The sequence below is a fragment of the Typopeltis vanoorti genome, chromosome 8, assembly GCF_054136105.1.
Source record: "Typopeltis vanoorti isolate ZY-2024b chromosome 8, IOZ_Tvanoo_1.0, whole genome shotgun sequence".
Classification (NCBI taxonomy): domain Eukaryota; kingdom Metazoa; phylum Arthropoda; class Arachnida; order Uropygi; family Thelyphonidae; genus Typopeltis; species Typopeltis vanoorti.
Genome location: NC_143556.1, coordinates 128,364,786 through 128,383,619, shown reverse-complemented (window position 1 = coordinate 128,383,619; position 18,834 = coordinate 128,364,786). Strand labels below are relative to the sequence as shown.

At 35.9% G+C, this 18,834-nt stretch overlaps 1 protein-coding gene across 4 annotated transcripts in view; it reads left to right on the top strand.

Moving 5' to 3' along the window:
- The window catches only part of LOC150104343 (ralBP1-associated Eps domain-containing protein 1-like), a 485,081-nt gene that overhangs the window by 246,241 nt on the left and 220,006 nt on the right, over positions 1 to 18,834 (top strand). For all 4 annotated transcript variants that reach the window (XM_090396932.1, XM_090396933.1, XM_090396930.1 and 1 more), the window contains one exon: positions 9,166 to 9,256. In XM_090396932.1, the coding sequence (XP_090253058.1) occupies positions 9,166 to 9,256 (91 nt within the window). The remainder of the gene's footprint in view (positions 1 to 9,165; positions 9,257 to 18,834) is intronic.

Sequence of the window (18,834 nt, the reverse complement as noted above, 5' to 3'; positions counted from 1 at the left end):
TAAATGTACTATAGGCTAACAGACTTTTGTGGATAGGATTCACATAAAAATAAAATTTAAAAATTTTTAAAAATGTTTTACTGTTGCTGCACTCTGCAATTCAGATATCTTGGTCAGATATACAAGTCCCAATGATTGGAGAAGCTATCATTATACTGATTTATAAAAAGAAAAGAAAGAAATTGTGAAAATCAAAGAGGAATTTCCCTTAGATTTTCAGGATAGATTTATACAAGCATGCTTTAAAAAAAAGGTAAGAAAAATAGTTGAAAACATTTGTAAAAAAAAAAGAACAACAGATTTAAGCCATGTGGGGGATTGCCGATACCACTGTCACATTTTGACAAACATTTGGGAAATTATGGGATGGCATTTAGAATTTTTAAGTTTCTTTGATTTTAGAAACCATTACTATGAATCAAGGGGTGGAGGGGACTTAAAACCGTAATCTTTATGGTCTTAATCGAAACTTATACAAAGCTCAACATAGCTTAAGTTATAAAGTGGCATTCAGAACAAAGAAAAAGAAATTAATTCTGAAAGTGCTAAAATTAGGAGAGGATTCAGGCAAGGGTGTTTCCTGTCCCTTCTTCTCTGTAATTTATATTGAAGAAGCTATAAATGAAATAAAAGTGGAAATGGTGTCTAATCTACTCATAAATGCCCATATTGTACTCCAAATTAGATTTGCAGATGACATTGTGATTGCTGATTCAGAAAAAAACTGCAAAATATTTTGCTGGTTATAGAGAGAATTTTGTGAAAAGTGGCTGTAAATACTAATATATAACTCAAGTTCTTGCCAGAAGTAGAATCCCACAAGTTAAACTGTTACTAAGTTCTTATTGAACAGTGAAACAGTACTTGAAGTTTTAAATTTTCAGACTATGTGATGATAGAAGATTCTAGAAGTGAAAGAGACCAGATGTAGTATTTCGGTGACAACAGAAGCTTCAACGAAGGTGATATTTATTCTCTTCTAACATAAATTTGGAACTACAAAAAAGATTCATAAAAATGTATATTGGAGTATTTTGTTGTTGGAAAGAGTACTAAAACTTATATGGACAAAAAAAAAGTGACTGAGGAAGTACTCCAAATAAGACAGAATAGTTAATTACTAATTTAATAAGCCAAAGGGCTATTTTACCGGCGAACATGTTAATAGAAAGGGGGATGGAAAATCCCTTTATGTTTTTAATAGCTGGGTACAAAACTTGGATCGAAATCCATCGTAATCCATAGAGTTTCATGCCAAAAAAAAACTCTTGGCAGGCCCAAGTATGAATGATCAATTGGATAGTACAAGGCAACTCCATGCAAAGGTGGAGCAAGCTCCCTCACTAACTTTAATATTCTTTCATAATGTAAAACCCAGCTCCTAAGAGATGTATATATATATATATATATATATATATTGTTTTACATTACGAGAAGAGGTCACTACCCAGACCAGTTTCAGCCTTTATTGAGGTCTCATCGGTGAGTAGGTAGACCTGGAATATCAAGGTTTTAAGTGAACAAGAACTTACATACCTCTACTATTGAATTGCTGAAGTGGTGTATAGGAGTACTAATACTAATATATAACTAATAATTACTGAAGTGGTGTATAGGAGTACACCACTTCAGCAATTCGATAGTAGAGGTATGTAAGTTCTTGTTCACTTAAAACCTTGATATTCCAGGTCTACCTACTCACTGATGAGACCTCAATAAAGGTTGAAACCGGTCTGGGTAGTGACCTCTTCTCATAATGTCAAACAATATATACATCTCTTAGGAGCTGGGTTTTACATTATGAAAGAATATTAAAGTTAGTGAGGGAGCTTGCTCCACCTTTGCATGGAGTTGCCCTCGTGTTGTACTATCCAAGTGATCATTCATACTTGAGCCTGCCGATAGTTTTTTTCGGCATGAAACTATGGATTATGATGGATTTCGATTCGAGTTTCGTACCCGGCTATTAAAAACATAAAGGGATTTTCCATCCCCCATTTCTATTAAGACAGAATAGAATCATCATTAGGACAGTGGAAAATAAAGAAACAAAAATAGATAGGATATCTTCTGTACCACAGCAATTTCATTAAAACTGATTTTTGATCAAAAGGTGATGGGTAAGAGAGAGTGGTTGGCCAGGACATAAATTTCTGGAACAGTTGATAAGAAAATCAAATGGCAGTAGCATTACCCAAATGAAAAGAATGGTAATGAATGAAGTGTTTTCCATAACTTCAAAGATAAGAAAAAATCCTTTAATTGTACAGACACATATCCTGCAAGTGTTACGTTGTGTGCTTCCCAACCAATTGTTACAATGACAATTTTCAATATTGGGTAGCCTTCTCCATCAGAACAAATTCACAAAGGTAAACACTGAATACAGTAAGAATTTACTGATCAAAACTTGTTTTTATAAAAGTTAGAAGTACTGTGTGTGTCAATATCAGTTTAATTTATGCAAAATTCTTGCAGTCAATATAATAATAATAATAAAATGATATCTTGTTTTGACTGTATCAATTATGTGAATAAAATAATAATAATAAAATTTACTTAATTTAGATAAATTAATTAAACCAGAATTCATATTTTGTTAGTGTCCCTGAGTATTTTTTTAATATATGTAATTGATTATATATCATATTATATATAATTATATATATATATATATATATATATATAATTGATAATAATACAAGTCTTCAAGCAGGGAGACCAGAGAGATTGCAGCAACTATCGTGGCATCTCTCTGCTCAGCCTGCCTGGGAAAGTATACACTAGGTGCAGGAGCATAGTTGAGGAAGAACAGTGTGGCTTTCATCCTGGTAGAAGCACAACTGATCAAATCTTCACTTTAAGGCAAGTCTTTGAGAAATCTTGGGAATATGCCAAGACTGTCTACACATGTTTTGTGGACTTGGAGAAGGCATATGACGGGGTTCCTCAGGATAAGCTTTGGCAAGTAGTACAGGAGTATGGAGTGGATGGCCAACGATTAGCCACCATCAAGTCCCTGTATGAATGCCCGGAGTTTTGTGTCAGGGTAAACAGCACAAAGTCTGAACCTTTCACAGTCTCCATTGGCCTCCGCCAAGGATGTGTTCTGTCACCCCTCCTTTTCATAATATTTATGGACTGGATTGATAGGCACAGCCAAGGCAGTGAGTGTGTCAGAATTGGAAGATGTAGCATTGGACGTCTGCTTTTTGCAGATGACCTAGTTCTGCTTAGCTCTTCCACAGATGACCTCCAGTGGACCCTGAATATGTTTGTAGCTGTTTGTGCAGAAGCCGGAATGAAGATCAGTGTGGCCAAAACTGACACATTTGTGGTCTCAAGACAACCATCCCAGTGCACTCGACTTGTGAGTGGAGTCCCACTGAGGCAGGTGGAGAAGTTTAAATACCTTGGGTCTATATTCACACGTGATGGAAAGTGGGACCAAGAGCTAGATACTCAGATTGGCTCAGCAAGTGCAATATTGCGGGAGCTTGGCCGTTCAGTAGTATTGAAGCGGGAGTTAAGCCAGAAGGCAAAGCTGACTGTCTTCAATACAGTCTATGTCCCCATCCTCACCTGTGGTCATGAGAGTTGGGTAATGACCGAAAGAATGCAGACACGAATCCAAGCGGCTGAAATGAGGTTCCTTCGAGGGGGTTGCAGGGCTGACAAGACTCGACAGTCAGAAGTTCTGCAATTCGGGAAACCCTCAATACTCAACCGTTGCTTCTCCATGTTGAGAGATCACAGTTACGTTGGTAGGGGCACCTGGTCAGAATACCACAAGAGAGGCTCCCCCAGCAAGCCCTCTTTGCCAAGCCAGAGGGTGGGAGGCCACGTGGAAGGCCAAGGACTCGCTGGATAGATTATATCCAAAACCTTGGATGGACACGTTTGGAAGTCCCACCAGAACACCCGAGCTTTGTGGTGGAGGATTGTGACCATTGGAAGTTCCTCTTGCAGCTGCTGCCCCAACAATCCAGTTAGGAAAGGTGGGCCTTGAAGATGAATGAATGAATGAAAATACAGTGGAAACTCAGTTGTCGAACACCTCTCATCTTGAACAAATCGTTTCCCGAACATATTTTCCAAACCAAAAATGCACCGGTTTCCGAACAGGCAAACCAGCAACCACGTGATCCCCCAGGCTGAGACGTATGGCAGGAGAGCGTCACTTATGGCGCAACCTCCTCTCAATCCAGACACCTGCTAGAATTTGCAGTGCCTTTTCTTGATTTTCTTTGTGTTTTGCTGTTTTTATAAATTATTATTAAATAAGCCATCATGGGACCGAAGAAGGACAGTGATAGCAGCAGAGTGAAAAGAAAAGTTGTTAGAACCACGATAGAGGTGAAATGAGAAATAAATGAGAGGTGATAGAGAAATCTTATCCAAACATTAAAATGACGTTTGTATCTCGGATCTTGCTATGCAGTTCGGTATGGCGATATCAATGATCTATGCAATACTCAAAAACAAAGAGGTGATCAAGGGAGCTGATGTTGCAAAAGGAGTTAAAATTCTTACTAAACAAAGATCTCAGACGATTGAAGAAGTGGAAAAATTGTTGCTGATTTGGATAAACAAGAAACAGTTAGCTTGGGTAACCAAGAAGTTTTTTTTATTCAGTGGATCCATGAAGTCTTTGCCCCAAATGTGAGAAAGTACCTTCAAGATAAAAATTTTCCATTAAAATGCCTTCTTGTGATGGACAATGCACCCTCTGGGCTTAGAGGACGAGTTGGTGGAGGAGTATGATTTTATCCTATCCCCAAACACAACTCCTCTAATCCAGCCCATGGACCATCAGGTCATTTTGAACTTTAAGAAACTCTACACCAAAGCACTGTTTCAAAGGTGTTTTGAAGTGACCTCTGACACAGAATTAACACTCAGAGAATTCTGGAAAAATCACTTCAATATCCTCCATTGCTTAATATTCTTGACAAAGCCCGGGTGCAAGTGACTTACAGGACCATGAACTCTGCCTGGAGGAAATTGTGGCCAGACTGTGTAGCAGACAGAGACATTCAGGGCTTTGAGGCTGAGTATGTTGCCATTGTTGATGATGTTGTGTCTCTGGGCAAAAGCATAGGCTTGGAAGTTGCCATGCTGATGTGGAGGACCACAGGAATGAGCTCGCCATGGAAGAATTGGAACACCTTCAGAAGGAGCAGCAAAAGATGGTGATTGAAGAAATGCAGGACCGGTACGAGAGTATCTGATGTCCCTAGGCACAGAAAATTTAGGCGCCCCATATGCTGTCTCTCTCTCTCTCTCTCTCTCTCTATATATATATATTTTGTCATACTCACACAAGCACACGTACACCTACACATATGGATACTTATAAAAATAATTATTAATCAAGGTTTTACTAATTTTTTTTCGTAGGTTGTAATTTTTCTCCGAACTATGTAGCAAAATTTGGGGCCCCGTAATCTTAACGCCTCTAGGCGATTGCCTAGGTTCGCCTAATGATAAAACCGGCCCTGAAGAAATGTCTTCAGAGACAAAGGAAAGAAGGGAGTATTCCTAGTTCTTTGATCAAAGAAATGTGTGTGAAATGGAATGAGGTGCAAAGTTTTGTGGAAAGAGATCACCCTTTTTTGTCTATATTTTATCTATTTATTGTGTTTATTCTTTTTATGTAAGATTTTTTGCATTTCCATTAGTTTTGTATGCAATTTTATGCATGAAGTACTGTTGTGAAGGTTCAAATAAGCAGTCATCTGGGGTTCGGGAACAGATTATTCCATTTTACATTAATTCTTATGGGAAAATGGTTTCAGTTTTCAAACAAATCGGTTTCCGAACAGCCTTTAGGAACAAATTGTGTTCGACAACCGAGGTTCCACTGTATAATTGTAGTCAGTAAATGTAATAAAAAAATGTTTTCATGTATTGCAAAATCACTTGAAAAGGCTCTGTCATCTCCGTTTTTGTTGTTGTTGTTGTTTTTTTTTTTCCTTCAAAATATTTAGTCGTTCAGTGTAGAATCTTGTGTCTGGTTTTTTTTTTTTTTTTTTTTCATTATCTGTCTGCTCTTTGATATAACTTATTTCACTATAGAGAGCTTATATAAAGCTTCTAGTTATTCTCCTTAATACCACTAATAATTTCTTTTCATGTATTCAGTTTTATTTTTCTTTCATTTAGAAGATGAGGGTATAATATTATTTTGTAATTAGAACCATTTCAAAAAAAAAAAAAGATTTGAGAGAAAGATGGACATAAAACTTAAAATGGTGGTATTTAGGCTGCTGATACATATAATAATTGCTCTTCTGACCTCAGTAATTGTAGTGCATGTGTGTGCACGCAGACACACTAATCCTGCACAGAAGTCATGAGGCTGATAACATAAGTGTCATGTGGGCAGGTAGTTAATGAGAAAGAAGGAATCTCTTAACAAGTGTAAAGTTGGACTCTCAACAGATCAGTTGCTCATATTCTTAATATGATACAGGAAAGCGGAAGAATGGTAGTGGCCAGTTTGTTAGAGCAACTCCCATAAAAACATGGAAGTTGGAGAGAAACCAAAACAAAAAAAAAAAAAGAGGGGGGCATAATATAGAAACAGAGCACCTGCAAGAAAATGACTGAAAAGATTCTGTAAGAGAGAGAGAGAGAGGATAACCTATTAGGTGGATTCCCTCATTTCTATACCATCAAGTATTTCTTAGGAGATTTTGTGTGCATCTTCCCAAATTTGAAAACAATTTTCTGAGATCTGTCAGATTTGAGATTTATAAAGAGTTGAACTGGATGGAAGTAATGCTTTTAATGAAAAAGAATACCAAGTCTTTTGGAGGTTGAGGAAGCTATATACCTAAATAACAGGTAACGAAGTAGGATCTTTCTTACATGTAATGACACAGGCTGTTTTGATAACATTTAAATTCACTGGATTATCTTCACTTCCCCTTGAGAATGGTAAAGAGATCAGTGTTTAAGACATTAGTTACGGAAGATCTTGAATCATGAAGCAAAATCCTTGGGTATTCCAGCATTGATAAAGTTTCTTGACAAAGTTTCTTGTCTGATTAGAGGATGCTGAGCTGTCAATCCAATCACAAAGGACAGGGGAAGACCATAAGATGACAGTTTGGTAAGAAGGCCACGATGCCACACTTCAACAAATGTCTTAGCAATATCAAGGCAACCAGTTTCTAAATCTTTCCATGATCTGTGTTCAGAAAGATGGGTAAGTTTAGCAAGGAGGTCCACTATGAACAAGAAGGATGGAATCCATATCATCGAGTATTGAAATTAGGACAATGAGATGATAGTTTGGTTGGATGACTTATCACCCTTTTTTGAAAAAGGACAGACTTTCATCCATGCTGTTGGGGAGGTGTCAAATGAGTATGACAGTTCATGTAGGTGATATAGGATGGATATTAATTCTGGGGCACAAGTTCTGAACAAAACTGGAGGGATAGTATCTGAACTAGAGAATTATTTGTATCATGATCACTGAGGATCTTTTTGATGTCATTTTGGAAAAAGATTAGAGAATCCATGCTGTGAGCATTTCATGGTAGGAGGTGATATTGGGTTGATTGTCTATACAGGAGTGGGATTAAAAGGCTGATGCCAAGAGATTTGTTTTATATATGGATGTCACCTTGGTACCATCAAGAGGAACCAATAGTCTGCCTGCTAGTTGAACAGGAAGTAAATTTATTGGAATTACCCTCAGGAGATAAGTTAAATCCATTCAGCCCTAAGAAAGTCTGCTTCTTTTTTTTTTTCTTTTTTTTTTTAATACTTGTTTTGGGTTATAATGTAGGCTGAGTGAGAAGCTGGAGTTTTTCACTTGACCCATTGAATATATGCCATATTTTTATCATGGACAACAACGAGAACCAGGACTTCAGTGAAGGTTTGCACTGGAGTGAGGAATGAATCATGATTCATTCCTCACCCCAGTGCAAACCTCCACTATTTCTACTCTGATTATTTCACCTTTTTTGCTCTGATCAAATAACTGAAATAATCACAATAGAAACAGTAATCTGACCATACAAAAGAGGAATAGAAATCTCACTGGTCATCCATTGTGATGCAGTTGTAGTTTCTTATAGCACAAGTGATATTGGTTAGTTGGAGATCAGTCTGTAGAAAAGGAGATATGGATATGATTATTATTGAAATTTCAAAGAGGAGAAGTAAACAACTATAATGTAATTTGAGGAAGAGCTGGTTAAGGAAACGTCATATACTTGAAAAATAATGATCGTGTTTGGCAGGTTAACAATTTTCATTAGATCATTACATATGAATCAGTATCCTTTCTGGCTTGATCTGTGCAGTTCAGAAAGGAAGTCAGTTTATGTTATTATTTTCAATCTTCTAGGATGATAATTGCAGATTTTGGGTAAGTAGACTATATGAAATTGACTTTTTTAGAAATAAGTAGTCAAAGAGGACGGCATGGCTGTCTAAATTAGGAAAGTGGTAAAGAAATGAAAGCTATAAAGAAAGGCAAGGAAATCTTGAACCAGGACAGATGGTAAAGTGCAGATTCTAGGCTTGACAACATTTAATAAGGAACATCTAGTTTGACAAAAGTGCATGTTCATCCTTTTTTTTTACAGAAAGCATCATGCAAGATGTGGGAATATCCGGAGTAGACTAGTTCTGAAGGATTCCATTTGTGATTCAGTAGCAGATCAGGTTTTGATGCCTGTAAATGATTACATATATGAACATTGAAGTATTTTTAAAATTAAGTTACTGAATGAACAAGAATATTATAGTAGAATATAAAATACTTTTTTCAATGACATAAAGTAATTACTAGCATTTGTCATAAGTTCTTGAGTTTTGAACCAGCACATTTAATTATAATGCAGTTTGTCACCGTATGTGCTCCAGACACAAAGATGATTTTTACTAAACCAAAAAATTTAAGGGTGTTTTTTTCAAATTAGGTTGTCAGTTTTCTAGACAACACTAAGAAATAATCATGTTCTATGTTCTATTTCCACCAGTGATCTGAGACAAATCAAAGGACAAATAAATGATGCTACCATTTGTCACATAACAAGCAGATAATGTAATTCCTGTTGGGTATTTTTCATGCTGAGTATATCTAAGAATTATAATATTTTAACAAAGAATGCTTGTAAAATGGGTTTTCTTTTGATATAGGATCCACGAATCTTGCATCCTGTTGCTTTAAGGTTATCTCCTGATGGACAACCCCTTACATTTTGCAGTGATGTTGAAAAACCACCTTCAGGTAATAAACTTGTACCTCATGTTACACTATAATTTGCAAAGAAAAAGAAGAAAAAAAAATTTATTATTTGACTGTAGCTGCATATGTTTCATTTCTGCTTTGGTTATTGATTACCCCATGTTGGTTAAAGCTTACATATAGGAGGATCGAGCAAAGAGCTAATTTGCCCTTTGCCTGAAGATTTCCTGATTGTGGAAATGAGAGAGTCCAACCCAGTGTACCATTTGTCAGTTGTGATGACCTGCAGGATCTCAGATAATGCCTTAATGAAGTTGGAAGATTAAATCCTACAGGAACCTTTGAAACAGATTAAGTCACCACTTAAACAAAAAACACTAATTATTATTATATAGGCACCTCCATGGAGTCCGAAGACTTATAACGGGAGACCCAATCAATACACACAATCTATCATATCACTCCTTGAACCCTTTAACAGACAAAGCACTCACAACCGACTCTGGCAACCCATTTCACTCATTCACCACTCTCCAAGGCAAAAAATCAACTCCTCATATCCCTACTAACCACAACTTTATTCAACTTCCAGGGATGACTCCTTGTTCTGGTCCCTCTAGCCAAGTGCTGAAACATTTCCCCTGCATCTATCCTATAAAACCTTTTGAGCAACTTAAATGTTTCTGTCATATCACCTCTTTTTTTTTTTCCCCTATCAAACAACTTTTGAAATCCACACACCTTCAATCTGCCCTCATATTGAACATTCCACAGGCCACTCTCCATCTTGGTCACTCGCCTCTGAATCCTTTCCACTGCTTCTACATCCCCAAGAAACAAAAGAGACTAGACTTGAGCACAATAATTCAGATGTGGTAATATCAAGACCTTATAAAGAGGAATAACTACTTCCTTATTTCTACTTGTTAATGTGTTCTTCAATAACCAAGTAATCTTAGGGGCTACATTAGCAACCTTTTGGCAGTTATATTTTGCCATACTGACAGCCTATTTAAATCGTCCTGCAAGTTCTCCACATCACCTTGATTAACTAAGAATTACCTACATGTTAGCACAAGAAAAGTATATTTAATATACTGCCAGATATTTCAGCTTGAAAATATCAAACAATCATCAGTGGCTAGACAGAAAACAGTTTTATACAAGGTAGAATACAAACAGTTGATCATTCAAAATTAGAATGAGCCACATGATGTTTCATCAATTAATGATGTGATCATTAATTGATGATATCGTGATTAATGATATAACATCACGCGGCTCGTTCTAATTTTGAGTGATCAATTGTTTGTATTCTACCTTGTAAAAAAACTGTTTTCTGTCAGCTACTGATGATAGTTTATTATTTTCAAAATGAAATATCTTGCAGTATATTAAATATACTTTTCTTGTGTGAATGTGTAGATAATTCTTAATTTCATTCCGCAGGTTTCTCTCAAAAGTAAAAAAACCTTGATTAACTATTACTCTTCAAATTTCGCATCATCAGCAAACAACTGAATATCTCCTTTCAGGATATTTTCTACATCATTTATGTACAAATTAAACAGCAATGGTCCCAGCACTGAACCTTGCAGCACACCACTAGAAACCTGTTTTCACCTCGATGCTCTCCCTTCATATACCATTTTTTGATATCTGTCCAGCAGCCATCCTCTTATCACTTAACCAATGTCATATCCATCCCCATTTGTTGTCATTTACTTAACAGAATTCCATGTGGTATTTGGTTAAATGCCTTTGCAACACCGTGTAGCCATTTCCTTTATCCAACTCAACTGTTACTCTATTATAAAAAGTTAGTAAATGAGTAAAGTGTGACCAACCCTTAACAAAGTCAAATTGACCCTCATACAATATCATATTTTTATTTACTCATTCTTGAATTCTCTTTTTTTTACTAATTTTCTAGTACTTTTACCACCACTCCTGAGATACTGATTGGTCTATAATTTGCTACTGCAGTCTTTGAACCTCCATTATGCAGAAGTATTATTTTGCCCTCTTTCCACTCCCTTGGAACTCTACCAGAGCTGAGACTTAAAGAGCCCAGTCAAAGGCATCTCGCAAAACCCACAGTGATATCCCATCTAATTCCACAGCTGTATTTACATTGAGATTCTGCAATATCCTAAGAACCTCCAATTCCTTCACCTCTGTTCCCACATTAGTGTCTGTCACATAGGTTAAAGCAGTACCATCACTAAAATGATATACGCTTGTTAAGTGGTCATTCAGTAACTTGACTATTTTATCTGCTTCTGTCACATCGTGACCATTATCACTCATTAAGGTTAATTTTCCATAGTAATTTTCTTCCTCTTACTTGACACATAACGAAAGAACTCTTTGGGATTTCCTTTGGTCTGCTTGGCTAAATTCTTCTCATAATCTGATTTTGCCTTCCTTACCATTTTGGTCAACTTTCTTTTCTGAGCCTTGTACTGTTCATGAGTTTGCTGGTCACCTTAACTCTTTATATACCCTCCACAGCATTTTCTTCTTCAGCAGCTTGTTCTTAATGATATTACTCATCCATCTAACTCCTCCTACCTGATTAATCCTCCTTACTCTAGTATACTAATTCTTCTAGATGACCCCTGACTATATCCCATGCACTACTAACATCCTTACCCTGCAGTGTTATATTCCATGGTACGGATTTAAGCTTTTTCCCAAGCATGTCATAATCACCTGCTTTGTAGTTCCACAAGTACTCCTTCTTGATAGAATATTCCTCATGTTGCTTTCACCATGGTCCTTTTTTTCTTTCTTTTTTTTTTTTTTCTTGTTATATGGAGGCAATGTTGTCACCTTGTTATGGATATCTCTTCTAATCCTATGAACCAGGTCCAATACTCTCTCACCCCATCACATGCTGCTTTAAGTAATTATCTCTTAGCAGGTGTATAAATTTTATTTTCTTCCTGTCATGTGATTTTTCTTCCAGTCTATATCTCCATAGCTGAAGTCTCTCATAATAATCACTCGACCTGTACTCATTGTACTAATTTACTGATGCATGTCTTCCAGATCATCTGTTGAACTCCCTGGCTTATAGCAACAACCAACTGTATATTTTGTCTTACTGGCCTTAATCTCACACCGAATTGTTTCAAATGAGCAGCCACCCTCCTGCCTGGCCCCTATTCTTTTTGGCTTCAATTCATCTGCTTTCATCAGCAGTACTCCCCCCCCCCCATCCTATCTTCTCTATCTTCCCTGAAAATACCATACTCTTTACATTCCATCTCAGTAACTAAATCATCTGCTGTTAGCCATGCTCACTAATGCCTATAACTTTTGATGAGGTTGCACTTAACCAATCCCAAAACTCCTCCCTCTTGTTCCTGATACCTGTGGCATTAGTTTATAGATACTGCGGCATCTCTTTAGTATCCCACCCACCGTTACTTTCCGAATTGACTACCTTATTCAATATTTTTTTCAGAGAATAGATTCCTCACTTGGTTATTCTCACACACACTCGCTTCATTGGCACACAAACTCACTTGCTTCCACCCAAATTGCTTAAGTTTCCCTGAATTTGCAATTCAGCATGCTTGGTGAACAAAGCACTTTCTAGATCCACCAAAACCATTTAGATGCAGTCCATCAGCATTGTATAAATCGTTCTTTCTGTTAAACAGAGGCCACATACCCACAAATTCCAAACCATTCCTTTTGCATAATCTACATATAGACTCATTGTCTATCAATGCTCTCCTCAGTTTGCATCTATCATGACTTGGTAGAATACTTAGTCTTCATCTTCTCACTCTTCAGTTTTGCTTTTCAAACAGCTTCTTTACATCCTCACTCATAGAATACTTCATGCCTCTCAAATCATTTGTACTAACCAAGACAGTCATTTCCTTTGACTTATCGTTTTGCATACAGATGGTGTGGCTAATATTGTGAATTTTGCACCTGGGAAACATGATTTTGTCACACTGCTCTGATTGCAAAATGGAATGTTCAAACTGTGTTTCAAATCATGAAGATCCAACAAATTATTAGGAAATAAGATGATACAGTATTATTAATATTGTATCATCTTGTTAACTAACATGGACAAGCTTTAGAAATGTGAAACTGTAGATTTGCTGTTAGATTCTGTATTAAGATCTGATAAAAAACCTGAGCAGATGGCACCTTTTTTAATATGACTTTCACTTACAAGAATTTGTGAACTTATATCAAATTTACAACTCTCACTTGTGATATTGATTTATTTTCATTTTTTAATTTTATGCATTTTTTTGTATTTCTGTTTCTACATTATAGGCACTTAAATGGAGTGATGAGACAAATAAAAGATTGATGAATTGCAAGATTAAGTGACTGAATAATAATGACTAGAGATATTCAAGAGATATTAAATTATTTGTGATAAGGATCTTCAAGAAAAGGAGAATTTACTTAAAAAATTGCAGAAATGTTTGAAAGAAATAATACCAAATATCATCATGGTATGATGATATTTCATCATCATCATCATCATCAAATTCCTGCCATGTACCCTCAAGGGGTGTACAGGATATGACAGTACTACATGAAAAAATTACATCATTACTAACTTCCTATCTACAATTTTCCTCCAAATCAGTCTGTTACTTGTCAAGACTCCAACATTATCAGATCTTATATTTCTATCGTCTAAGGCACTTTGTACCGTATCAATCCACCTATATCTTGGTCTTCCTCTGGGTCGTTTTCCTGCCAACCTGGCAGAGAACACTTGTTTTGCTAATCTTTCCTCTCCCATTCTATTTAAGTGACCATACCATCTGAGATTAGCTCTGCTAACGCATTCCTGGATGCTGACAATGTCAAGTTCTTTCCTAATATCCTCATTTTTAATATGAAATTGCCATTGATGCCATCTGTTCACGCCTCTAATCTTTCTCAGGACTCTCATATCTGCGGTCTCTAGTCTTTGGTCAAGTGTTTTACTTCTGACCCAGCTCTCAGATCCATAAGTTAAAATTGGTTTGAACACAGTCTTGTATACAGCTAATTTAGTGTTCCGACTAATTTCTTTCTTATTCCATATGAATTTATTCAATTGACTTCCCATGATACCAGCTTTGCTGATTCTGTTGTCTATTTCTATATTTAGTTTACCATCTTCAGTAAAAATTGTGCCTAAGTAGCTGAAATGTTTTACTTGTTCCACAGGTTCTCCATTCACAACACAGTTGACATTTTCAATGATGATATTTTTATGGTGCATATATGAATGCCAAAGTTTGCAGAAGTTAATGGAGCAGCAGTTAATGAAGCATATGGGCAATGAAATATGAATGTTATTTACTGGTATCATTTTGTGAAATGATACCTCATCAATAACACAAGAAAGCTTATTTAAACATAAAGACATATGTAAATGATCTGGATATCACCAGATAGGTAAAAACAATAACAGATTGATCACATTGCAATCAGGGATGGTATCAAAAGCCCACGCTTAAATTTTAAAGCAAGGCAAGGAGTTGACATAAGATCTGATCATTATTTATGGACAGCTAAGATGAGTAAGGAAAAAAAATCAAAGAAGAAGGAAAGATTATGGTATGTCTAAATTAAAATTGAGCAAAATAAAGGAAATGTTAATGTTATAAAGATAGTTTTCATATTCAGAGAATGAGAAAACTAGAATCTGGAAAAGAAGAAAGTTCAGAAGACAGTAGAAAGGCAATGGAAAAATTTTAGAACTAGTATGTAGTATTTAATGAGGTGACAAAAGACTGTGTATGAAGAAAGGCATAAAGTTAAAATGCTGTTTGAAAATACTAAATTTCTGAGAATTAAAGAAATTCATCTGAGAAATTATAGAGAAAAAGATAAGTTAGTCAAAAGCTTAGGAAGAGAAATTATGTGGATAGTATGCCAGAAAAAGCATGGAAGGCTGCAGAGTTAGACCCTATTGGAAAATTTGAAGTAAAAAGGAAAATATGCTCTGAATGAAAGAATAAGCAAGAAAAATATAAGAATGGATAAAAATGTTGTTGTGCCAACTGAAGAGGATACGATTGTTGAAAGATGGAGTGAGCACGCTGATTAATGTGCAAAATAATATATAAGTGACTTAAGTACAATAACGAAAAAACCCTCTAAGTATGGATCTAAATATTACACTAGATGAGTATTTAAAAATAGGATAGTGTTGTGTCCCAATTTATGAGTTTTATTCTATCTAGTGAAATTCTGCTTATCTATGTTCAATTATTATCTATGCACGAGATATCACCCCAAAATACAAATATTTAAGCTATTTCTCCCCTTAGTGTCCCTAATATTTATATTATACTGCGCCTTTTGGGACATTTAGTTTGAGATATTAAATACAAAAACAAGGAGCAATTACTCAAATATGTCTGAATGTGAAACAATATTGCAGTCGTGACACTTTATCTCGTTTCTTAACACATTAATTTCCCGCATGATTAGGTTCGTACGTTTTTCAAGTTGTGCATTGGGCAGCAATTTCAGACAACTGTTTTGTCAATGAACAAAGATTTATTAACCTCATTAACATGGTACAATTCAATTTCTAATATAATTCAATTCAATACTAAGAAAATATTTACAAAATAACATTAGCTTATCACAAGTAACTTGGCTATGATCCTATATGGGTATTGCGATCATGCCGCCATAACAAATTCAACACATAAAATCATATGTATAATCCCAGATCTAATTAACACCTTAGTTAACCCTATATTAGTCTGAATATACGCTATATGCTGTAGCACATGGACATATGTGATCAACTTACTCTATTTTACTATCTAAAACTATCTACACTAAATTATCCTTTCACTGTACTAACACATAACTTTGACATTTAAAACTTTCCTATACGTTACAATACATAATTCTCATTGACACATGAATTACTTATATAATATTAATATTAGCAAGCATACTTTCATTATAATCAGTCATGTACTAAAGTCCTAGTATAATTTTCCTTAGTCTCTTCAACAGTTCAGTAATAGAATAATGATTACAATTACAGACGATTTTCAGTTAACACGAGAATTTTACAGTACCTTTTTCTCTTGAGTTTTCTATGTTGGCCTCTACCTCTTTCCGATTGAACTATGATCTCTCTTATAATCTGTTACTCCTAAGTTCTTTTGGTATTGAACTGTGCTTACGAGATCTTAACTTTTCGTAATTAAGGACACACTTTGAATCATCTGTACAATGGCTGTGAAACTCGCCACGTGGACACCGACTTCTTTAGAGATTTCCTTTTTTCACAGTTGTCATTGGATGATGAAACGCATAGATAATTCCTTCTTTCCTTTGGCTAAATGGCACTCCTCGTTTCTTACCATAGGAAGTACGGAATCGAAATCCTCACTTTTGTTTCCTTGTTGTGACGATGGAGATTAACTCCAACCTCGCCACTCAGGAAAACCGCATGAAAACCTATACGAAGGAGCTCGTGAAGAAACTATCCCAGGAAAAAAGCCCCTGTGGGGGGGGGTTTTAACCCTTTTATACCTTGACTCCTAATGGCATCTTCTTTAATTTCTTTTCTCCACCCCTTACATGATTCGACTTCACCAACCAATTAGGGTGGCATTTTTCTGCCAAACATCCTTTGGTCGGCGAGCCCGTGACGACATCTCAATTCAGGAATTGACCTTGAACGATAGTCTGTTGTTTTTCTTTTGCTAGCCGCTAATTTAATTCCCCTTCCAAAATTTTTCTATGAATTTACTTAATATTTTAATCTCTAGCCTCTCACATACAATTTCTTATGACTAATCCTTTTCTGTCTTACTTAGCTAAATTTGTTTTTTTTTATATCACAACACTAATATATTCCTTCTTTTATTAGTTAGTTCAACAAACACCTTTTTTTTTTGTTATATATTTTACTTGGATGCAAGAATATTTTTCTTTCTTTTAAATAATTCATCTATTAGTTTTTATACAGGGGTTTTATTTTATTTTCTCTTCATGTTACACCATGATAACTGGGAATTCTACATTCTGAAGGTATCGGGGTGTAACAATAGTTAATGTAATAGAGAAGAATATAGTGGTAAGGCATGTGACAATGATAATATCAATAGAAATGCTTCAGACAAAGAAATTTCTGCTAATAAATTGAAATAATCTTTACTAAAGTGCTAGAGCAGAAAGATACCCAAAATAATGGAATGAAGAACCATAATTCCAAAGAAAAGATGGTCTTACCGAACTGTTAGTACCTGCAATTTTTTTTGTGAAATTTTGTTAAATAGGATTAAAAGTGAAATAGAAAAGATATTGAGGCATGAGCAAGTTGATTTTAGAATCGGTTGGATTGTTGTTTATTACTTTAAGGAATATCATAGAACAAAGTAGAGTAATAATAAATATATAGTAATATGGACAGCGTATGCAGACCTCAGACACTGGTAAACAGAAGAAAGAAGGATGATGTGATAGGATTCTATACACAATAGGTTATCAACTGATGAAACATGTCATGATATGAAAGTTGGGGAGAGGATAAGGAAACATCTGTGGAAGATAAGCTTGTGTGCAGCTAACCAAGGAATGAGGGCTAGATTTTTTTCTCACTGAGTGTTGAGTGAAACAGCTTGCCTGTTGAAGTAGTGAGTGCATCAGAAGCTATTATTGCTAGTGTGGGTGATCTATGCCCTGCATTATGGATCGACTCCCTGGAAGTCTCAGATAATAATAATAAATAATAAAGTCCCACCCACAGTTACTTCCTTTATCATTCTTTTATCGTGTTTGTCTTAATTTTAACTGAATAAAATGCATATTATTCACTTTCAGATAGGTTGAGTCTCTCATGGATAAGAGCCTTCCACCCTTGTCCAAAGAAGCTCTTTCATATGCAAACAACTTAAGTCCAATGCAGTTCTAAGAGCTTTATGTCATGTTAATTTTTGTCTTACCCTGGGTCTTGTACTCCATAATGTCCTGAAATACCAAGAGAGGAAGTCTTTTGGGTTCCATTTGCACAGTGTAGCCAAACTAATGAATTTGACACGAGGTAGGTTCCAAAAGTTTCCAGCCTGACATGCAAAATTCATGCCAATTTTAAAATGCTGCGTGTGACAGATAGCACCATCTGTGGGGAGCTTAGTGTACCAATTTCAACTCTCTACTTGAGGCATTCAGTTGGGAGGCACTCATTTGACTGACACGTGGCACACTAAGTGGCTGTAATGTTAAAAATCTGAGTATCATGCTGTGATAATCTTTCACCAAGCAGCGATTGGATGGTGTTTATAAGAGAAACTTCTTCATATTCCACTGTGAAGGAATGGACTAAACATTTTTGCCTAGGGAGAGAACATCGAAGATGATCCTTGTGATGGTTGGCCTGTAGAAGTGATGACTGAGGAAAATGTCTCTCTTGTTGGGGAGAATTGAACTGCCCAATGACAGTTCAAAGAAATTTGAATCTGAAGCTCAAAATAATCTCAGCAAGGTTGGGGCTTTCTATAACAACCATCTTTCGCATCATTCATGAGAAGCTTCACATGACAGAGGGCAGTGCAAGGTGAGTGCCCCGACTTCTCTCTTCAATTCAGAAGGATCATCCTGTGACCTGT